Genomic DNA, 24,568 nt, shown 5'->3' on the forward strand with positions numbered 1-24,568 from the left:
CAGGAAAACTGCATTTTCTGTGGAAAATGTGCTTTCCTTTTCTTTCCTGAGAAATGTAAGCCATCTTGTGCTGGATGTCAGAATGTATCAAGCAGGAAACACAAGAACTGATCAACTGGCTACTTATACACTTAACCAACATATGCAAAATAAGTGAGAGACTAGAATTTTACCATTTTGTCAAGTTTTCTAACATTCTAAAAGGAAATGAAGCATGTTTGACCTATAAATGATTCCTAACACATATCCCCCTTTAAGCAGATTCTGTAGAATAGCTCTAATTGTAACTGCTACTATGAGTATAATACATCAAAAATACTTGTGATGGTAATTCGAGCTCTGAACAGCTGACTATTATTAAAAGCATAAAATAGGCATGAGATGTGTTCTCATTATTCAATAGCACTGTTTTCTTTGGGGAGAAAACTACAATATCTGATCTTGCCTCTGGATTTAGTTTTCCACAATAAAGTACCTGAAATTAGTAAGATTTTTGTCAGTGCCTGCCACAGAGCTTGGTCTAGGCTTGCCACTTCAGTTCTGTTCCTGATTATGAAATACAGTCATATCACTGCAGTTTATCTTTGTAACTTGTGGTGAGATAACATGGGATTAGCAGTTGCTAGTATCTAGTCACTAATTAGCTGTTTTCAGTAAACCTGGAAGTCTTGGGAGTTTTTTGATAAAGATCTTCAAAAATGGTACAGAAGGGAAGATAATATCTTTTGTTCTATTGCTACATTCTGGCCATCACAGACAGCAGCTGAAGAAAGGGAGATCTATCTTCCAGACAGGCAGGGCACGCTAAGATGGTGCATCCAAGTGTGGCTGCCAGAAGCGCGCTGCTGAAGGTTGCAGTACTGGCTGACGTGGGCTGCTGTTTGTGGGTGGTGACACAGCAGTATGATACAAAACCTTCAAAACGGAGTTTATTATTTCACCTTTAGACTGTGTGTCATGGCTCATCTTTATAGGGAGGTTGAGTACAATATCAGGAACTAATTTCTCATCTCTGCCTGGTTCCTAACTGATAAAAGCCTGTGGCAGAAAACAGGCGTAGCAGGTCTTATGTGCTGGTAATGGCTGTGTTGGTGAGAGATTAAATAAAGAGAGGCAGAGGTCAGAGGCAGATTTACTGGGCAGAGGAGCTGATTGTAGGAACTGTAATCCTCTCTTCTCCCATTAACATCAGCAGGTGTTTGCTCTGGGTCATGGGATGTGGGAGTATTTACATAATTATGCTGTCTCCCAGGTCTTGAATGCATCCATCCCTGGAAGGCATCCCTTTTCTCCAAAATGTTTGTCCCGTAATTTGGAGGATACTGTAGCTGGAATTGCAGGCAGAGGAGTGACATACAACATCTGCACAAGTTCTGGACAAGCACATTGTCTCCACTATATCAGCTAAAGTAGAGTAGTTTAAGATGAGCCTTTTTAGATTAACCTTTTAAGAACTGGAACAAAGGAAAACAAATTCACATCACAAAGTAAGCAGAAAGACATTATAAAAAAAGTGGTAACATGGAATACATGTGTCTGTTTGCTTTTAGCTTCTGTGAGTATCGCAGACATTGCAGTTACAGTTTAAATCTAAACAAGATGGGGATATCGATAATGTTTAACATGACTGCTTTACCTGGGCATGCAGCTCTTTCAGAGTAGGACACTCACTTGCAGGAGCATCAGCCTCTGCTTTGCACATCACAACTAGTCTGCCAAAACAGCAAGCAGTAATTGATTGTGACTAAATGAAATGAAGCCGCTGTTGTCCTCAGTCTGATAGCTGAGGACAACATGGAGGAACATCCAGGACGAGGAGCGGGCCACCATTAAAACAGTATTTCCCAGAGCACAGAAGAAGCAGAGACACAAAACGGCTTTCCTAAATGGGATAAGGGCCCTGCTGTTGCATTCTGGTTAGTCTACGGAGGAAGAAATCAGGATTCATTTTAGTCTGCAAAGTCTGCAAAAAGTGTCTGCCAGGGTTTAATTTTGAAAGCTTTTCAAAAGCTCAAGAGCTTGTAAGAGAAGTGATGCAGGGGGAAGGAGGTGGGGAGTAAGTGGGTGGAATGCAGAGAAAGTGGCTAAGAAATGAGAGGCTATGTTGCGAGGACTATGGCTTGATCATGGGTGGAGAGTTGATGAACCTAGGCCTCTGAAAAAAAACACATTATTTTCTTTCCGCAAAAGTTGAAGCATGGGCGAAGCACCTATTACAGACTCCAGGGAAAAAGGCAGGCCGTTGGCAGCCAGGTTTTCTGTCACCTCGTGGCGGGTGACCTCTCTCCGGAGCAGCGCCTGGGCATCAAGGCTGGGGTGGCGGCGGGCAGCTCCCGGTCGCTGTCCAGGGAGCGCAGAGGCGGCAGCGGGAGGCGGCTGAGAGCCGACAGCAAGGGCAGCCGCGGGGCTTGGCCGGACAGTTCCCAAATGAGAATGTGCCACGGGCACAAACGGGCTCACGGAATTTAGGCGCGGGGCCGCGGGACGTGCGGGGTCCCGGGCCGTCGGTGGTGCCCGAGCCCGAGGGGCGCGGGGTCCAGGTCAGGGCAGGAGCTGGGTCGGAGCCCGGGGCTCCTTCCCCGCCCCGCGGGGGCCGAGGCGCGGGGGAGGGAAGGAGGGCGGCGGGCGCGGGACGGGGCGCGGAGGGAGGGAGGGAAGGAGAGCGGCTGGCGGCGGCAGCTCTGCCCCGGGGGCCGGGGCGGGCGGCGCTCAGGTGAAGGAAGGGCCGCCCGCCCGGGGCGGCGGTGACGCGGCTGCGGCGCGGCGGGGCTGCCCCGCGGCCCCATGGGGTCGCCGCCGCCCGTCCCCGGCGAGGAGAGCGGCCGCGGGCGCTGAGCGGGGCTGCCCGGGGCGGCATGCGGAGCCGCCGAGGATGAGCAGCCAGCGCCGCCCGGCCAAGGCGCAGCTCCGGAGGTCGCTGAGCGAGCAGCTGCGGGACTCCACCGCCAAAGCCTGGGACTTGCTGTGGAGGAATGTCCGGGAGCGGCGGCTCGCAGGTCAGTCCCCGCCGCTACCTGCCCGCGGCCGCCCGCGGGGACGCCCCGGGGGACGGCCCGGCGCCGGCGGCGCGGAGAGGTCCCGCTCCAGAGGGATGTCTGGGGGGCACCATCTCCGCTGCTGCTGCCGCCGCCGGAGCGACGAGACCCCGCGGCAGGACGGGGAGCTCCCGGCAGGATGGCGGTCGGCAGCGTCCGGGCGGGTCGGGCTGTGGGCAGGAGCCGGGTGCCGGCAGGTCGCACCCCCAGCCCCTGCGGGCAGCACCTGCCCGGGCGCTGGCGGGCAGCGCGGCGGTGCTCACACAGGCACTCGGGCTCGGGGCTGAGCCTCCCGTCACTCCGTGTCGGAGGCACCTTCTGAGCATCTCCGAAATGAAGAGGGTTGGCTTTGCCTCCGGGAAGCGGGCTCACCTGCTTCTCTGATCAGTTTTCTAAGTCCAGCCAACCAGGTTGGGTCCTCATAGGGTTTGCATGTGAGAAGTACCACAACTCCCGAAGAAAAATGGTCTGTTTCATTTCAGGTAGCTTCAGGTCACCTACCTGCTCTGGAAAACTGGCCTCCTGCAGCTTTTCCATCCCCAGCTGCGGACCAGAAGGACACAGAGCAGGGCAGGTGCTCCAGGAGGTCGAGTCTCATTTAGAGCACAGCTATTGCAGCAGCACAGTCGCTTTATGCACACGAGCATGCATCCAATGTGTATTTGTAAAATACTCTGTGAATTAGAAGATCTAAGGGTACATGCAAGTGCAAGGTAGAGTTATTATAGTAGAAAACAATACATCAAGATTTATGAGCAGGATCATGTATAATGAAGTGTAATTTGCAAAGATGGATTCCTCTGTCACATCCTTACAGCATTGTTAGGACTTTGGTGACCTTGCCTAGGGCACTGTGACATGCTGGTATTGTATAATACAGAGGTAAATGATGCAGGTTTTCAGACTGTGTCTACAGCACATTAGTTCTTATGTACATACAATTAAAGTAATAGATAAAAAAATCACATGGTAATTTTTTAAAAAATTAATCTAAACTGGGTAGCTTCAATAATGAATTACTAAAATGACTAATTTTGTAATATTATGGTTAACCAAAGTACTAAACTTTTAATGTTCTAATTTGCTTTTAATTCCCTTTTTTCCTACATTGATAGCAGATGCCAGCAGACATTCAGCAAGGATACTGTTGGCTATTTTTTTCTTTTTTGGTCAAAGACAACTATTGCTTGATTGAGCAAAGAACCTGGGCAGGCTGCCATGATACTGTAGCCAACTTCTTAAAGCAACTGGGTATTAAAATTGATGGAGTCAAAACTTTTTATTTAAGGTGGATAGAATACTAATGTCCTGGGTTTATGCACTGCCATAATTTAAGTGCTATTCATAACACTCTGGTGAGACACTGATGCACTTTCCCTTTAATTAAATTACTTATCTGATGACATAATGAAATGTGTACAAATATCTGTGGATGCCAGATATGTTCTCTTGTTGTGTTGCTTTCCTGTCTCTGGCATTTTTGTCCTTGTTTTTATATTTGTTTGTCATGCTGACCTGCGTGGTTGTAGTGTATATTCCTTGGCCTCTTCATCCAGCTTTTGTTAATGAGAAGGCAGGAAATTTAAGCTGATGTAAACTATTTGCTGATTGCCAGTCCAACTTCTTCTCCATTGCAATAGATTTGATCCCAATCAGGTAGATAGTTGTAAAAAAAGTTGAAAAAGTTCCATCATTTTCCTCAAAGTTGTAACTGTAGTTCAGCTCCGACTGGCAGTCGGAGCAGCGGTGTAACTGGTAACTAATGTTAAAGGGAAATGATCAAAATGAAATGCAGTTTTAACCATCAGTGTGCTGTAATATTCCAACCATCAAGCCAAATAAAAACCTGTGATTAAATCCTCACTGTGATGACAGCTTTGCAGGCACTTAAATAGTTACTCTTTTAGTCTGCTTTAGTCTTTTATCTATTTGTTAAGGATCAGGACACCAGTTGTGCACGATACATGTGTAAAGAAAGCAAGCACATTTTTATAATTCATAAAAATTATATAATGGTTAGGATTGGATGAGGTTTTGGGAATTCTCCAGTCTCCAGATCAGAGCAGGATCAGCACTGGGAGCAGAGCAGGTTACTCAGGGCTTTCTCAAGTGCTCCTTTGGAAGAGTTTCTGCCCTGACATCCATGTGCTGGAACAGAGGGCAGCAGGGCCCTGTTGGGCAGCAGGGGTGTGAGCTGGAGAAAGGAGCCGAATCCTGGCTAGAGCAAGGAGAGAACTGAACTTTGACTCCCAAAGCTGCTCCCAAAGAGGCAGAGAGCATGGTTGGGATGCTATGGAAAGTAAGTTGTCCATAGAAAGTCTGCTACAGTGTGCTCCTTCCTTCCCTCACCCTTTACAGCAGAGGTGACGATCAGCAGCCTGGCTCCTGGCATGCTTCTGGACAGGACTGCTCCGTCCTGTCTCTTATTCAGGACAGATCCACAGTGCCTAGCAGCTCTTAGTCACTTTTTCTGATTCACTGACTGGGATTTGTTTTTTGAACAATGGGTGTACCCTCCACAGTGCCAAAAATTGCACCCTTAGGGGGTTTTTGTGCTTTTCGTAATTTTTGCAGAGGTATTTTACATTGTTTCCACTATGCTTATGGTTTAATTTGGAATTCAAAAACTGAATGGGAAATGTATCCAAATTTTAACTCCCTGTAGGGACCTATTAGTCTGAAAAGTTATATAAAATACTGTTGGTTTAATGTAATCCTGATCCACTTCGCCATTATTGAAAACCATTGCTTAAGGAATTTGACTAGGGTATTTAACAGTAATAGTGATCACCTAAGGTAATTCTGAGATCCCTGTTCAAATCATGATCACCTGTTACAGTAAAACAAAACAAGTTGCAGTTCTTCCATTCCTTGTATGTAAGGGGAAAGTACCACCTTCTATCTGGCATTCTTTCAATTACTATACAATAAAATAAAATAAAAGAAAGATTTAGTTTTTTAATTCATTACTTTGAAGTCATGAAACACCAGAGGAAAGGACCCCTGTTGCTGTAATGCACAGCCACCCTGGAAGGGTAGGATTGTCAGGACTGACATGACTGACTGACATGATCACCTCACCCTTTTTGTTGCTCAGAATTTTTCAGCCTCATTAACTGGAGAAAGTGATGAATCTCTTAACTTAGAGCCTGCTGTACTGCAGCTTTCTGAAACATTGGACTAAGCACAGAATTACAAATTCCCTCAGGTGTTCATGAGTGCTTAGGAGCACTGCCTTGCATATGTCATACCATTAATGTTTTAGTCAGTTCCCAGAAACTGTAAGGTTACATTGTTCCCATTTTACAGACAGAAACAAGAGGCAAAATGAGGCTGAACCCGAGCAACATCAGCTCTCGAGAGTTAGAACTTGAATTATCTACTTTAGTATTCAAATTATGACTCTCAGTAGCTGCTGTTGCACAACATTTTGTGCAAATCAGCATTTGGGGTCTAACTGTACTGCACCCAGGGAATTAGTAATTTGCAGTTCCTGGTGGTCTGGTCAGATTTTGTTTCAAGTGACTTGGTGTAAAACAGAGAAGAATGGAAGGTGCTCTGCCACGGGCACCATTTACTTGTCATAGTCTCAGAAAATTGAGGGTTTTTCTGTCGCCCACTTGAAAGAACTTCAGCAGAGCTGATACATGACTACTGCCCATTATCAGATGGGATTCTTGGAAACTGCACATGGAAACTGCAGATGAAGATGAGACTTTGTCTTAGTGCCTAGTGGAAAGAGGGCTGAGCTAGAATTAAGCAGGTGACTTCAATTCTGAGACTTACTAAAGTTTGCAAAATTAATTTTGTGATCAGCATTCTTCTGATAAGAGAAAGCTTTGCCTGTAGTTTCTGAAGTTCAGCTTTTAGCTGTTACTTAGAAGTCTACACCGATTGCTGCCAGGATTTCTGCTCTGTAAGGCTGCCTCCACTGTGTCTGTGGCACACATACACCCTCAGTCTTTTTGACAAATCTCTTCTCACCCGAGCTTCATGTCCCACAATCCTTTGTATGTTCTGTGTTCTCAAAGAGATTAAATCCCTACTTGATCTCCTCTAGCACTTCTGGTACAATTCCTCTTATCTATCCATTTACATCCTCTCTACTGCCTGCTGTGACAGCCCTACCAGAGAGGACACCTTTGAGCACTGTTCCAGCTCAGCTACAGAGCACTCTGTAGCAACTGCCTGGGGTGGTTTTGGGAACCAGTTTCAAATGCTCCCACTTTCTTTTTGGCTTGGCCGTACTTTGGGTAAAAGGAATTTGGGATCAAGTTTTCCATCACACCTCCAGTGTTTTGCTCAGACTGGGATTTCAAACTGTTTTAACTTGTCCAATTTTTGACAGATTTTTCAGGCACCAGCGCTAAACTCTTGAAATTCCCCTGTGAGGTAGCAGGGTTTTGTTCCAAAGGATGGAGCATTTAACGTCTCAAATGAAGGAGAATGAAAATATATGATGGGAAAACATACCATGGACTGATGGTTTTTTAGAAATTGATTACTTGAAACTCCAGAACTGAAGCAGGAATGAGGCAGGCTTGTGAGTGAAAGAAAATCTCAGTCTAAAGAAGCCAAAAGTAAGACCTTTAAATGGAAGGTTTTAGAAGTCCTATTCTTAGGTGTTCTTAACTGTTCAAGAGGACCTTATAAATTGATTAGCGGCTACAGGTGTCTCTTCAAATGTGATTGAAATGCATTTATATCAGAGATGAAATAGATCATTATCTGATATAGGTAGAAAATGGAGAATAATTTGTTGTAGAAGGTAACTGCAACATTCAGCATGTGGCAAAGATGACAAGGCAATGGCCTGCTCCTCTCAAAAGTAATCTGTGGTTGATTTTTGGGTTATTGTGGTATTATTGGGTGCAAATGAGCAAGCCTAAGTTTGTAATTGTACCTCTGACAGCATGGTGCTCCTTGGCACCTGCTGATCTGTAGATCCTGGGGAATACAGAAGTGAAAAATGGGTCTTAAAAAACTAAAACTAATGGTCACAACCAGAACTATGTGAATTTTAGCAGTTTTCTGTCATCCTGTATGGAGACAAGAGCAGCTATGTTTCTGCAGCCTAATTAAAAAAACATCAAATCTATAGCTTTCTCATAGTTTTTAGTTTTCATTTAAAATGAAACATTTTCAAGAACTTGAAGTTTTTACTCTGCAAAGCTGAAGTTTTTTGGGGGGTGAAGTCACTGGAAACCCCAAAGGAAACATGTGTACTAGGCTCCCAGTACTTCTCCATCTGAGAACCCCTGAGCAAAGGCAGGTGTCCTAGCATGGAGCCAACCTTGAGTCTGCTGCATCTTGGTATTATCACATTACTTAAGTTTATTCTCAATTAAGACCTTTGTGCAAATGTAGCAGATTAATCTGCTTTAAAACCAATCATGAAATGGGTGGATTTTTTTTTTATAAAATAACTTTGCAAGATCAGTTTCCATTAAAGTGTGGGAGATGCGTATGTGAAAAATGTGGTATTTGGTGGGCATATGTTTATGTTCTGTTTTAAAGGAATGAATATAACATTTTTAGAAAGCAAAGTAGAGATGTTGCAGTCTGTGTCCCCACTAGTGCACTGGACAATACAAGATACTGATTCTCATGTATGTTGATAAGTTGTATATGTGTAAATTCTTCCCTAACCCAGCCCCATCAATGGGAAAAGACTGTCCTTTGTCAAGGAGAAAAGTTATGAAAGACATTCTTTATTCATGATGGAGTGCTTTAGGGAAGAAAGAAAGTGACTTATGAGTGATTCATTTGGCCAGGCATGGCAGGAAATTTTCTGCTCTCAGTCCTAAAGAAAATGTAGTAGCTAAAAAAGTATTCATTGGGCTCATATTTTTAAATTAATTGTGCAGTACATTCTCTATTAATGTGAGGAGGGGTTTTAGATTAGTTTAATTGAAGTATGAAGAGGCTTTTCTTTGCACCTATGTTTTGTGGGTTATGTCAGTATCCTGTAAGTTCCATCTTCTTCCCCAGGCACTCCATGAAAGTTTGACTCTGGAAAGGGGGCAGTGGTGGCAAAATACCACCATTGTTAGTTCTGCTGCTGCCAGGCTCTCATGACCCTCAGCAACAAGAAGTTAATTCCAGAAGTACAATTATGAAAATACCAATATACTTGACCTGCCAAGTATTTCTGTATCAGTATGAGACTGTGAGGGGTGGGTGATGGAGGACTCCACACTGTCTTAAAGCCCAGAGAAAGATGCATTTTTCTCTTACTCATTCCCGTGTTTCTGCTGCAATTTGCCATATAAGATTTGGAGTGATTGTGGAGAAGTAGCAGAGGTTCCTAGGGTGACAACAACATTAATCTTCTGGTTTTAGATTTGTACATAAATTTTGTATTTGGATGGGTACTGCTTCCATCAGAGAGAGTTTTATCAGGGATTATTTTCCTAAAAGAAATTCAATTTTGAATACTTAATTTCCTGATAGTAAGAGATACAAATCACAGCTGATAAAATGGGGAATCAGTGCTGGCAATAGAACTGAATACCATTTGAATCAGTCAGTTTCTATTTGATAGCTTTAAAAAATATTCTTGACAGGTCTCCCTCTTTCTGGAGCTTGGCTGTTCACAGATTTCAGTGACACATTAATCTTTAGAAAATATACTTTTTTTCCCTAGAATGTTATGATGTCAATGTTTTTTATAGTAGTTTTTTGGTTGCTTTGGGTTTGTTTGGTTTGGGTTTTGGTTTGGTTATTTTTGTTTGTTTTTTCTACTGGCTTTCTGTGGTTCTTTGAGCATTCACAAGGTTCTTTCAGTTCTCAGTAAACAATTATTTGTCCTTTTTTTTCTCTGTGCATATACATGCCCTCAGCTCATTCCACCTTCAGATGCTTCTTTGTGACAGGAAGGCTGATACCTTGTCACTGTGACTTTATGGACTATTCCTGTAAGCACTGTACCTATCCTGATGTTTGCAGACCAAATATTGGAAACAAATCATAGTACTATTTTTCCAGAAGCAGTAAATATAACACAGTACTGTTTAAGTTCCTGTACATTTAGATAGATCTGTTTATTAGTGCTCATATTTTTCTAAGATATATAGGAGCTTATATAGACTGATAAAAATACTTAATGTATTTGTCTGACTAAACAGTGATGATGATTTTCCATTCCAAGACTGCTTCTTTATATCAGTCATGGCATATTAAATAATGTATCTTCTCAATTATTTCCTACCACGTGTTTTTGTATTTATTCATATGACTGTAAGCCTATAGGCTGCTTCCATATCCCCACACAAGTGACTTTATTAATAATAATACCTATGTCAGAACATTTATATCCACAATAAAATTTTAGCTGCTTAGTGAGCATCAATAGTCTGTTGGTGGATGGCCAGCAAATTCTGAAGCATCTGAAATTCCTAGACTCAGGAAGGCACTGGAGCCTCGACTCTCATTCTTCTGCTTTCCCAGCTACAGTAGGATGTGGTTTTTAGTTTCAGGAATCATGAAGTCTCAGTTCTAAATTTTGTCTTATTGCTTTTTGCTTTAATTAAAAAAACCCTTCAAAATGTCCCATATTGTCATGTTTCTAGGGATTCCGAGAACTTAGATGACTTAACAATTTGATTTTGTGCAATGCTTGCCAGGCATTGGCCTTGCTTCACAGCAGTGCTTTGACTCACATCTGTCTTTTTATATTTTGTACTTCTTGGATTTCTTGAGAGACAGATGTTCTGTCTTGCTCTTCCTTTTTTCTTTGGTTTTCCTGTCATACCGTGGCCAAATCTTATGCTGCTATATATCATAACTCCTTTAAAAATCTTCTCCTTGAGTAACAACTCATTGAGAAGCCCAGCTTTCACTTCTACTTAGGCACATTTGCATAGCAAATTTAAAAAGAAAATGTGAACTTCAGAATCTGAAAAGCCAAGAAAAAAAATGCATTTTGTAAAATGTCAGTTTCAAGCTAACCCCATGATTTTAAATAAGTGATGTCTGTCTTGTGATTCTTGAAAATTTGGGTTTGGGAATATTATTTTCAATTCATTAAGAATTTGTGGTATTTTCTTTTGAGTATTACAGGCTTAAAAACATGACAGTGTAGAAGGTTCCTTGACTGACATTAGAGCATTCACAAGAAGAATGCATTTCTGTAGCTCCTTTGCACGTCCTGTTTGCAGTTAAAAAATTAAACCATTTTGACAATCAGGCCAACCTGGTGCACCTTGTATTGTAAATCAGCAAAGGCTGAATGCATGCAGATACGTGTGCAGCAAACAGCTATGCTCCAAGTGGGGGTCGGGAACACCTGGAATTCATGGCACTTGGTTCCATAAAACACCAGGCTTCACCAATCAATGTAATTACTTTACAAAACAATCAATTTCACGTGGAACACTCTGCCTGTCACTCCAGTAGAGGGCAGTAATTTACATACAGTAATGTCAATTAGCGTGTGTACACATCGTGCGTCACTCACAGCATTAGACACAACAGCTGGTTTTATTAAGGTAGTGCAATATTCAAGGCATTCTCTGTCCTCAAGGATAGAGTACCACCCAGGAGCCTTATTTCCTGAGCTTCTGCAGCAAGACACCTAGCAGTGTAGAACAAAACTTAAAAGAATTAAAGAATAAGATGTTTTCAGCTAGCATGGTGATCAAAACTAAACATACTCCGCCGTGCCTAAACACCAGAGTGAATTGCATTTCAATGGATCATTTCATAGAGATACTGATTTTTTTTTTCTTTGTTGCTATTGAACAGTAAGTACACAGAAAAGATTTTCTATAAAACCTTTTTTACAGACATCATTTTAACAGATCCAGCAACATGCTATAGTACAGTGGAAGAGGAGGCACTGGAACTTATAAATGTTGTTGGGGTTTTTTTAAGCTGTAAGAATTTGATTCATAATCTATCAAAACACTATGACTTAAAATTTATACTTAGCAAAAAGTTGTTTAAACCGTAGGTATTTCTTTAGCAGCAAGGTAAGTTCATTAACTTCAAAATAATTGCTTAATTTTATAAGTACTTCACAAATTTTACCTGTCACAGATGTAAAATAATGTGAGGGTAATTAATTTCTTCTGTTGCCTGAGCTAAATGAATGGCACTGGTGGTTCAATAAACCAAGGAATGTTTCCTGGGGAGGACTGGTTTTTCATGGCATGATGATGCAGAAAGGCACTGAACCTTCACAGGTCATTTGACACAGAAGCACTTTAAAAGACAGCCACAAAACTGGAGTATTGTTTTTGTTGTAGAAAGAATTTAAAGGGATATTGCCTCAGAACAGTAGTATAGTTCTAATGTACCTTAGATCATGTGTAGATCTGTCTGAATTTGAGCAAAAATTAGTTTGAAATGTCTTTCTATACAGTTTTCTGTTGCTACAATTTATGAAGAAACGTAGGGTAGCTGCCAGCTGCAGAAAAGGATAGCTTAAGAGGATGGTGAAAGATATAAGTCAAAACCAAAGTTAGAAATGTAACTTCTCTCAGTCAATATACCAAAAAATTACACATATACACATACACTTATGTTACATACAGCAACAAAAGGGGTCTTAAAGATTTAGGGACCTCCTGCATTGGTTCATAGCTCGGACTTCTCTAAAGTGTGTTGCATAGCTGTGTAAATTTGTGTTGGATTCATTGCATGAAAGAGTGAGGACCTAAGCATTTGTCCCAACCTTTAGATTATTTTGGATGTGCCTCTCATTCTTCTGCTGAATACACCTCTTTTTTCCCCCATCCCTGTCCCCCTCATCCTGATCTGAATGCTCTTCCACAGATGCATACTCTTTCACGGCTTATCAAAAAAAATGCTGTAGTAAATTATTTGAGACTGAGTCACTTATGTGTCAGGTGGCTGCTGAAATGATATGTGAATGGCATCTCATGGTCTTGCTCATTTTAAGAGATGTCTTTAACATAAGCACAGATTTTTATTGAAATAAATCGATTTTACAAGGAGATTTCAGCCATTGGATTTATAGTAAGAAAGAAACTTTTTATTTATTACATTAGAAAGACCACAGCTGGGAATGCACCCATTAATAGACACAAACAGATGGATTCTGACAAGTCTGTGAACTATTCACACTCTTCTTTAGCAAATATTTTGCTACAATCCCAACTTGCAAATGTTACTTCAGAAACAAATATGTAACTATCTCAAGGCACAAAACTAAAGAGTCATGAGTAACATTAAAATATTGTAATTTCATTATGCATATGGTACTCATTTGAAATTTAGGAAGTAATGTTTAAAAACACACCCAAGTTCAATAAATATTTTAAATTATAAATAAAGTCATAGAATCATTTAGACTAGAAAAGACCTTTAAATTCATCAAGTCCAAGCATTAATCCAGCTCTGCCAAGTCCGCCATTAAACCATGTCCCTCAGTGCCATATCAACATGTCTTTTTAATACCTCCAGGGATGGTGACTCCACCGCTTCCCTGGGCATCCTCATGCCTAACAACCCTGTTAGTGAAGAAATTTTTCCTAGTATCCAATCTAAAGCTTCCCTGGTGGAATTTGAGGCTGTTCCTTGTCCTGTCACTTGGGAGAAGAGTCACAATCTTACTATACCCTTCTTTCAGGCAGTTGTAGAGAGTGATAAGATCTCCCCTGAGCCTCCTTTTCTCCTCATAGGACTTGTGCTCCAGACCCTTCCCCAGCTCTACTGCCCTTCTCTGGACACACTCCAGCTCCTCAGCATCCTTCTTGCAGTGAAGGGCCTGGAACTGGATACAGGATTTGAGGTGTGGCCTCACCAGTGCCGAGTGCAGGATAATCCCTGCCCTGGACCTGCTGGCCATTTGCCTTCTTGTCCACCTGGGCACGTTCTAGCTCACATCTTGCTGCTGTTGACCAGCACCTCCAGGTCCTTTTCTGCTTCCCAGCCAGTAGTGCTGCATGGGGTTGTTGTGACCCAAGTGCAGGACACTGCGCTTCTCCTTGCTGAACTTCATACAATTGACATCAGCCCTTTGATCCATTCTGTCCAGATCTCTCTGGAGAGCCTTCCTGCCCTCCAGCAGATCAGCATTCCCACCCATCTTAGCCTCACTTGCAAACTGACTGAGGGTGTACTCAATCCCCTTGTCCAGATTGTCAATAAAGATACTAAGAAGAACTGGCCCCAATACTAAGCCCTGGGTAACACCACTGGTGACCAGCCACCAGCTGGATGGAACTTCATTCTACACTGCCCTCTGGAGCCAGACATCCAGCCAGTTTTTTACCCAGCAGAGAATGTGCTTGTCCAAGCCATGATCAGCCAGTGTCTCCAGAAGAAGTAAAAAGGTTTGAAAAGTTTTACTAAGCTTTATTAAGGTCTAGGTTGACAGCATCCACAGCCTTTCCCCCACCCACTAAGTGGGTCACCTTGTTACAGAAGGAGATCAGGCTGGTCAAGCAGAACCTGCCTTTCATAAACCCATGATGGCTGGGCCTGATCCCCTGGTTATCCTGCACGTGCCACATGACAGCACTCAAGATGATCTGCTCCGTGACCTTCCCTGACAGTGAGGTCAGGCTGACAGGCCTGTAGTGTCCTGGATCCTCTTTCTCACCCTTCTGTTAAATTGGTGTCACACTGGCTGATCTCCAGTCAACTGGGACCTGCCCAGTTAGCCAGAGCTGCTGGTAAATGATGGGAAGTGGTCCAGTGAGAACTTTTGCCAACTCCCTCAGTACTTTGGTGTGGATACTATCTGGTTCTGAACTTGTGTCTCTAAGTGGTATAGCAGGTTGCTGACCATTTCCCCTGGGATTGTGAGGACTTTATTCTGCTCCCTGGCCCAGTCTTTCAGCTCAGGGAGCTGAGTACCCCATGGACAACTGGTCTTACTATTGAATACCTGAGGCAAAGAAGGCATTAAGTACTGTAGCCTTTTCCTCATCCTTTGTCACTGTTTTTCCCTTCATCAAATAAAAGACAGAGGGGCCAGTGGTATTCAATGTCTTTATAAACAGCTTGGATGCAGAACTTGAAGGTATACTATGTTTTGCTGATGATGCTAGATTGGGAGGAGCTGTTGACTTCCTCAGAGGCAGAGAGGCCCTGCAAAGATATCTTGATAGAGGGCTGGGCAATCACCAACAATATAAAGTTTAATAATGGCAAGTGCCAGACTCTTTTGTTTCCAGATGTCTAGTGAGCAGAAGTCCCCCATGACAAAAAGGGACAGTGATTTTGAGACTTTTCTCAGCTGCTTACAGAATATTTTGTCTGACTCTTCATCCTGTTTGTGTGGTCTACAGCAGACTCCCACTAGGATGTCTGCCTTCTTGGCCTTGCCCCTAATTCTTACCTATGCACACTCAACCCAATCATCACTGTCATCAGCCCTGGGTCATCAAAGCTCTCTCTAACCTACAAAGCTGTCCCACCACCACTCTTTCCTCGCCTGTCCCTTCTGAAGAGTCTATAGCTACTCACCGCACCACTCCAGTTGTTTGAATCATCCCCACGTCTCTGTGATGGCAACTATGTTGTAGTTTTCCTGCTGCCCAGTGGCTTCCAGCTGCTCCTGTTTGTTGCCCGTGCTGTGGGCATAGGTGTAGATACACCTCAGGTGGGCTGTTGATCTGTCATTAAGCAGAGAAGTTCCTCCACCTGAAGTTCCTCCCAGAGCTGTGCTCACAGGTGCCAGCCAGAAGTGGCACTGAGAGCAGGGCTCACCCTGCAGGTGGCACCTGGGTGGCAGCGTGCTCCTGCCAGAGCTGTCGGGGCAGCTGTGCCAGCCGTGCTGGGTGTGGAGCTGAGCGAGGCCGTGGCTTTCTGCCAGGGGATAGCACTGCTCCCTGCCTGGGCTGGCACTACCTCGGTATCCCCCCTGCACATTGCTGTGCCACACCCTGGTCACCAGTGCTCCCTAAGGGCTTATTTTAAATGTGTGGCCCCCAGCCAGCTGCTGTCATGCTAGGTGTGGGTTTTGGAGGCTCAAGGCTCATCATTTCAGTTACACTGAGTTAAATCCTGGCCCCTGCCACAGTCACAGGGTGTCCTTTTTGATGTAGAGAAGTGAGGATTTTCAGTGAAGGCTGGCACCACTTCCACTTGTGGAAATCACCATCTGGGAGAAGGTAAAAGTTCATGTTCAAAATAGCTCACTAAACAAAGTAGCAGAAACTAATTATACAATATAAGCAGCTGCTAGAGGAGTTTGTAGTAAAAGAAAAATAATGGGTGGTGGTCTGCTGGGTAACAGTGTAACTAGTGACTTAGATGATGTACTTGCAAGTAAAACCAATGTGTAGCACACATTTTAGTTCCTAAACATTAATTTGTAGATTTAAAGTTTTATTCAACGTCACTGTATTTCTGGTATAGGAAGGTGAAAATGACAACTGATTCCTCTTTTCTGCATTATTTATAACTTCATTTACTTTTATCCTATCTTCTCTTACTTTTCTCAGTTGAGAATTTTCAAGCCCCATGACAGTATTGAGCCTACCAGCTTCCATTGAATAAACTGGGAAATTGTATTACCAAAAAGAGAGTGAAAATTCAAAACATCAGTAATCACCCTAAACATGCATAACCAAACATATATTGAGCCTCTACGTGAATTTCTGCCACATGGTGAGGGGTTTGGGACGCACCCAGTTTCTTTCCTGGGAAGGAACTTTTACAGCTTCATTATCAGCTAAAGATTTGTATCGTTGGTTTTCCTGGCAGTCACTTTAAGAAAAATAAACAATATCTCTAAAATCAGCATAAACACTCTGTTTATGAATTCTGATTTAAGGGTGGCTTTTATCATCCTGACTTGATCTACTCCATCACTCCTGAACATGAAGAAACATTAGTCCACAGAGAACCAGAAACATACAGTTTTATATCAGCTTGGGTAATGAGTATTTTGGTAATCACATTTGCATTCTCTGTCTATCCCTAACAGCTCCAAGTGCTTTTGTTTCAGAAAAAAACTGATAATTTGATTATGGTCTGAATTAAGCAGAGCACTTAAATTATAAATTTAAATTATTAAATGTTCAAATCATGTGGACTAGTCTGTTTTGTTATATTGAACTTCTAAACACACAATACATTATGTTAAAAAAGATTATCTGTTAAATCAGTATGGTTGGATATGTGGGTTCATCAGAAAGAGGAAGGTACCAGTGATGCCTTGAGAAGCTACCTGTAACAAAGAGAGTGTTAAAGGAATAAAGTAGATATTTATTGCAGGACCTTCGAAGAATGCACCTTGGGCAGTACAAGAGCCTGGCCACGGCTACACCCAAGATGGATGTCAGATCACACATTTTCACACTTTTATAAGTTGGGGTCCATTTACATATTGGAGTTAATTGTCCAATTACAGCTTCAGGTTGTGAGGTCCCATCCTCCCAGACTGCTCTCCTTAATTTCCTGTTGTTTATACTTTTTGGACCTGGAGCTGCAATGCTGCCCTTGCTTCTCGGGCTGGAAAAGGATTGTTTTGTCTAACTACACTGTGAAGAGAGCTTGCTAACACTTTATATGAAGTCCAGAGTTATACACCAATGCAGTACAGAATCTGGAAAATACAAAAGCTAAAACTTAAGCATCACCAGAATATCCATATTTCCAGCATATAATAAAACAGAAGATACATTATCTAATCTGATTCAAATAGAGGACAAATACATTTCAGAATCTAGGTTAGACAAGACACCACCAAATAAAACTGACTCTGAAACATCTGGTTTGTTTTATACAAAACCATAAACATGCGTAATTACCAAATGGCCTAAGCTGTTTCTTTGGAAGGCACCCTAAAAAACAAGGACAGCAGGACAAGTGTTTACAAAGCCAAGGCATATACATTAATCATGGCATGGCAGCATTTTAAAGAAACTATCAAATTCAGAGGGATTATAAAACAGCTGGGATGAATTGTAGGTAGGAACTGTTTTAAATCTCTGGATTCTAGGTCACAGTAGAGGCTGTAACACAGGGCACTCGCTCTTGTACTCTTTTGAGTTGCTTTCTCTTAAGGGAGAATCCTGACTTGTAGAGGGCTGGAACCATTATCTGTTCTTTAATGGGAAGCATCAGTTGGTGCAGGCATTAGGGATCTTGAAACAGGGAAGAAGTTTATTGCTGTGACAGATCGGGCAACATATGGAAGGAAGTAAGATGTTCTCCAGAGACAGATTAAGTTTTTGCCAAGGCATTTTACTGAAATTTTGGAAAATAAACAGGTCATTAATTGACTCCAGATTTAGCTACTGCAAATTGTGCAAAGATGTTGCAAACCAGATGCTTTCCCCTATTTGTTTTTACTACCCTTTCTATTTATAGATGCCCTTATTTGATGACTTACTTCTTTAATAGAGGGCATTGTTTTACACCGGAAGTCTCATCTCAGTTTTGCCAGTCAATGCCTGACTAAAACATACATGTTCACACAATTGTGGGGATAAAACACTCAGCAATAACATAAGTAGGAAATAGCCAGTAGGAAGAAGTTAACATTTAATTCTTCCCTGGGTTTCATAGCACATAACAGTTTCCAGCCATTCTCTCTGCAGACCCTGCTAGTGAAATATTAGATGCAAAGACTCCTATCCCAAGGACAGCATCCTTAGACTTGTCTTGCCAATGAAGGTGTGAATACAATCCATGTTGGCATTTCTCTGGCTTCCCAAGCTGTGTGACACAGATATTGATGTACCTGTCAGCCCTGTGGGAGCATAGCTTCAACTTTAACTCCAGATTTAGGTTGGATCCCAAAATGGAAATGTAGCAGCCAAGTCAACTAAGCTGTACCAACTGACAGAAATACTTGAGAAAAGAAATACTCATTCCTTTTCCACTTAGGCTTCTTCTGGTCTTCAGAATCCAGGCTCTATTTTATGCTCTATCCACACAATCTTGATTCATGTTATAAATAACATACAGAGTGAAAAGCATCTGCCCTGACTTGAAAGCAGTGAGTCTAGTGGGGATGCCTTCTAAAAGGACTGAGTTAGTCGCACCAGGTCCTTTACAGTCAAGACAGAAATAGGTACCTCTGAAAGCCAGTCCTGTCATCCTGAAATAGATGTGTGAGACAAGGGGAATGAATTGCCCTAGGATGGTTCTTATTCCTTGCCATAATCCTAGCCAAGTGACAGCACCAAAGACCTGCTTGCAGTGACAGACTGGGAAAAGCCATCTCTTCAGCTGCCACCTAAGTGCCTTTGATATGGAAATCAGTGAGCCACTAGCAGTGCTGAAGTTTAATTTTAGAGACTGCTGCTCATAACATCTCTGGCTTCATTATAAGCTACCTGCTCAAGTCAGCAAAGCAGGAGAAGGAGCTGATGAGGCACCTGAGACTTCAGTGGCACTTGTACATGCACTTAGAGGTACATGATTTGACAGTAACCTGCCAGTGTACCTGAACCTTGCATAAGTGTATTTCTTAATTTCCAGTTTATTCTGGAGAGGCAGATTGGGAATTATACATCTTTAGATAACATTTTTAATTCATTGTAATAAAAGCTGCATGATTTCACTTGTGAACCCTAGCAGTCTTAGCTAAGCAACAGGGGCAGCATCCATGCAGAATTCATAATGCATGTTTTAAACTGCATTTCGAGGTTCACTTTTCAAACTAGTAGGTAGTTATTTGATGTATGAATATTTATTTTACTGTGCCCTTGGTCAGCACAAAAGGCTCAGGTGTCCTGATTTTCACAACAGCTGCTAGTGAATGCCTAGGAAAGATTATAACATGACAAGTTTATGGTATGACCTCTTAGCTTCCAGGTTTCATTAAACAGTTCTTTGCTGGTGTTGTTAAGAGGGCTGCCAATTAGGAGCAAAGTAAACGGGAGGTTTATGATGTGACTCTGCACTTCCTAGCTGAGCTACACCTAAGTTTGTGAGACACACTGACTGTTTCCTGTTTGAAATGTTCTGCAGACGTGTAATCCCTCACAGCACAATTGCTATTTTAAAAAGTTATTTTCATGTCATTCCCAGGTGTCATGGTCAGAGTTGCCTCCATGTCACTAGTCTGAGAAAAGTGAAGTGCCACTAATCTGAGCAAAGTGGGAACAAAGTTTATTTTTAAAGCAATACAGGCTTGCTATAGTGGCTTGAAAGCAAAATATTCAGAATTCCATTTGGTTTTAATTTATCATCCAACCTATTATGTTTGGTAACATATTAGGAACCAGTGAGGATGTTGTTTGTCATAAGCTTCCCAGGACATAAAAGGAGAAAAAATAAAGGCTGAAATACATGAATCTTTGCTTCATTCTTTTGCAGTCCAAGAAGAGAGTACATACAAAGTACTTTAAAGCCAATTCCAGTCTCAGCTACATATATGCAAATCCTGAGCACTTACAGGTTATACAATGAATTCTGGCTTGGAGTAAAAGAACTCCACAGCAGCATGGTCTGAAAACTTCTTTCAGGACCCAGTTTTGCCTTAATTTCATGTCTCTGTAGCTAAGAACAGCACTGCCCTGTCAAAATCTGATGGAACAAGAGGCAAAAGAAATTGGCAAATATACAGGACCAACCTTCTTCACAAGTCAGGTGCAATTTCAGTTTTGCAATATTTGTTGCCCAACTTGAGATACTTCAAAGAGGTCTTATGTCCAGACTGAGGAAACCAACCTTCCCAGAAAGTCAGAGCTTTTCAAGTGTCATGGAAAATAGACCCAAGATGAGTAGTTCCTTTTGAAGATTTTGGCCAAGGAATTTTTCCAGTAAAACTACATTCCATAAACATGGAGCAACACCTTGAGTAGACAACAACAAATGAGGAACACCATGAGGTTGACTTGAAACAGAGCTGTATATTCAGACAGTAGGACAGGGAGAAAGCCTGTAAGAAGGATGTGATAGGATGCCAGGATAAACATTAGGGCAGACAGCAGTATTTTCATCACTCTGTAATTGAGAGAGTAAAAAGAAATTCGCAGCTGGAATGGAACTTATCAACCAACTTTCTTGGTGTGCCTATTTCGAGCAGAGGGGGAATCAACAGAGGAAGAGTCTTGGTAAGTGGCTGCTGGGGGAGGGTGTGCAAGGGAATGTGTGAGCTAGAGAGGGGAGAAGGGAAGTACACCTGTACTGGAGACTTGCAGAGAAGAAAGGAATGTTTACTGGAAAATAGTTCATCTTGCCTGCATTGCTGCAGGTTTAAGCCTTTTTCTGGCCCTTCCTGTACACTGGAAGCATTCTCCAAAGGCAGGTTATGGGGGAAGAAAGCTGCAGGCTGCCTGCCCTTTTTCAGAAGGAGCAGCATAGTGGCTGGACAGGGAGCTCCAGGAAGCCCTTTCCTCTCTGTTGCTTGTGCTATTTGGTGGGTTTCCACTCTGTAAAAAAAAGTCCAACAGCCTGCAGCTTTATCCAGTGAGACACATCTGCTCTGTGGTGTGTATGTAGCACAGTGCAAAAATGTGAGTGAAAAGAAGTATGCAAGAAATTTGGAGTCTAAAAATGAAATGCTTAAATTATGCATGGAGCAATTGGTTGCTAGAAGACAAAAAATCCTGTCCAGAGACTTGTCCAGTTCATAAATATGAATATTGTAAACTGTCCCACTACTGTTTTATTGTTGAAGTTCTGCCAGGAATTGTTGTGGGGATTTTTTTGGGCTTTTTATTTTTGTTAATTTATATATATATATATATATATATATATATATATAAAATTTATACTCCTAAATTTTATGATATGAATAAATAATTTGGGATTAAAAGCTATAGGCATCATGCTTTCTGCTCCAAACAGACAGGTCTATACCCAACACTTGCTATGGGTTGTGCTAAATTCTAGCTTTGGGTAAGGAATAAATGATCCATGCACGTCTCATATTCCCCCAGCTTCTTTATTTGTGAGGTAGCTAATCAGACACCAGTGTGGTTGATATTATGCAGCCAGATAAGTGTGCAGGTGTGTTGGTCACACTTGCTGTGAGGTGGTGGCTCAACCTTAAAGCTGGGACATTGACCAGATTCTCTGTTGTACTGGGCCTTTGTCCTGGTTCTGGTGACCTGGGGAAGGGAAGAAAATGTCATGTGCACCATGTTCTGCAGGGCATGGACAGCCCCATACCCTGACCCCACGGGGACAGATCTCAGTGCTGTACTCAGTGCCCCCACTCGTCCTCGGAGCAGCAGCACAGAACTGCCACATGTCACACCAGATGTCCCCACAGTGCACCAGGGACAGTGGCTGCCACAAGGCTTAATCCAGTTTGCTGTGTTAGGGAGATGGGACAGGCAGAACATGTCACCAGCCTCTGCAGAGGACATCCCTCTCCAGGAACAGTTTCCACCCCGCCATAACCTAAACCTTCCCCATGCATCAGCCAAAGCCCCAACTGTCCTGGGTCTCCAGGAAGAAAAAACAGCGAAGGAACGGCTTTGCTGTACCTAGTGGCTGTCCTGGTGGTGATGGCTTAGGGACTGTAGACTAAAAAAAGAGCAATTCAACTGTCAGTGATCAAAATACTTTATATGTACCCTACAGAGTACTTCCCTGTGTGCAAGGCTGCAGTCCAGCCCTAGAGTCCAAACTCAGTTTATTGGTTCGTGCACATTGCTCTGCAGAGCCACATGTACAACCCTTCACCCTTGTTACACAGAATTGATAAGATCTGATAACATGCATTTAATAAACACATTAGGAAATCTCTGGCATTCTGCAAGTTCAGGCAATAAGTGTCTCATCTGAAGGAATCCACTGCAGGTGGAAGACCATTTTAAAGGGTATTTATTTTCTCCTTAGCTCATGCAGTTACAATAGATTTTGGCCTGCTTCTAGTGGACTGATATTGCTTGTAAGGAAAATTAATCTTTCTACAAAATTGTGTCTCTTTTTTTACATATAGGTACCAAAATAGTTAAGAAAGGCAAGGATTACTGTTATCAGTCAGGAAACTGGTGTGCAGAGACAGGTTATACAACTTCCCTGAAGTCTTTCAGCCAGTCACTTCCAGCTAGTCCTGTATCCTAACCATCGTGTCTGTCTGCCTTACTGGGCCAGAGACTGAAATCATGCAACAAGTATTCATTGATTTCAAGGAGCCTGGAGAATTTCATGTTCCCATACACCAGTCCCCTGCTGCTGTATTTGAAATAGTGTTGCCAAAAATTATTCTGTTCTGCCTTGTATTTTAAAAACTTTTACAAAATCTGTCTTTGGCACTGGTTCTCTAGCACAGAGAGAGGGGGAAAAAAATCTGTCAAAACCAGATCAAAACTTGAATATGTCATCTCTTGCCCATTTGATCATAATAGTACTGGAGTCCTGTTGGAATGAAAATAAATAGCAAAGCCCTTACCTGAAATCAGCAAAGGCATGAACCTTCAGCTCAGGCAGGAATATTTGTCTGTGAGTGAGTGATACCAGCAGTAGGGTTGTGTGGGGATTTACAATGTATTTGGGTAACTATAGGAAACTAAGTTTATCTAAACACTTCTTTACCTTATCAGTGTGTTATCCAAACACTTTGTTAGTGAGACTGTGAGATTAGGATGTGTGTAAGACCACCACTACTTAAATATATTTACAGAGTTCCTGTGGGTTTAGTATTAGGAACTCATGTATAGATTCGGCAGATGGAGTTGCACTAAGGGTATGGAAACTACTTTTAGCTCATTTCTGTCATAATACTCTCCAAATACTTTAGCAGAGGAGGTCTGCTGCCTGAAATGTCTTCCTCTCTTTTGAGCTTCATTACCCAAATGTTGTGTTTTTTCCTTAATTTGCTGTTGAGAACCACTGTCTTTAGGGACTTTACACAGTGTGGGATGCTGGCTATTCCTGGTTTGTGAAGAGTTCAGCTAAGGCCAATGGAGTCCCTATTCATACGCTGGTGTGGTTTTACTGAGGAAAAGTGTTTAAAAACTGAACAGGACCGAGACCATAATGCCTAAATTAGCAGTCAAGCACTGGATGAAACAACTGACCAATGATCTTACCAATCATCCAGGAGCTCCTGGTCCCTTCCAAGCCCCTGGGAGAGCAGAAGGGACAGAGAGGTCACATCCTCTGAGCCCGACATTGTGGCCAACAGACCAGCAGCTTACACTTCACCAGCAAATGTGACAGGAGGGCACAGACAGGCTGTGCCCAGGGAAATACTGTCATTCCTCAGGCTGCAGCCACAGACCACAGGAGCAGTTATTTTGATGCATTTATGCACTAGCGGTGCTGTTAGCAGCCCACATTTAAATAGGCCGTGGGGTGGTACATCTGGTTAGCTCAGGTGACAATACAGACTGCCCACTCCTGCACAGAACAGGCCCAGTGGGGTGGCCACAGGTCAGACCAACCCAGTATCATGTGTTGGCCAGTGGGCAGATGCAGCTATTTTTGGAAAAATATAATGCTGGGATAGGCATACATTTTGATTTTTTACATGTTGTATATCCTACCTGCATTGAACGTGGTTCAAGGAGGTCCTGAGCCATCAGCTGGAATTTTGTGCTTAATGGCCCTTGCTGAATTTTTCTTCCAGGGAATTTATTCTTTTTTGAATTCTGCTAACTTCTGGCAACCACAGTATTCTCTAACAATGATTTCCAGGGGTCAGC

General features: G+C 42.5%; 1 protein-coding gene across 6 annotated transcripts in view; it reads left to right on the forward strand.

Annotated features, from left to right (window-relative positions):
* Positions 1-24,568, forward strand: part of STARD13 (StAR related lipid transfer domain containing 13) — a 285,632-nt gene that overhangs the window by 141,101 nt on the left and 119,963 nt on the right. Inside the window, exon 1 of one of the 6 annotated variants that reach the window (XM_019006145.1) lies at positions 2,853-2,996. The exons of 4 other annotated variants lie outside the window; for them this stretch is intronic. In XM_019006145.1, coding sequence (XP_018861690.1) covers positions 2,873-2,996 — 124 coding nt within the window. In that variant the 5' untranslated portion in view covers positions 2,853-2,872. Of the gene's footprint in view, positions 1-2,852; positions 2,997-20,840; positions 21,023-24,568 lie in introns of those variants that run through there. One more of the 6 variants, XM_015623524.3, reaches the window with a different exon arrangement.

This window comes from Parus major, chromosome 1 (assembly GCF_001522545.3).
Source record: "Parus major isolate Abel chromosome 1, Parus_major1.1, whole genome shotgun sequence".
In the NCBI taxonomy this organism is placed as follows: Eukaryota; Metazoa; Chordata; class Aves; order Passeriformes; family Paridae; genus Parus; species Parus major.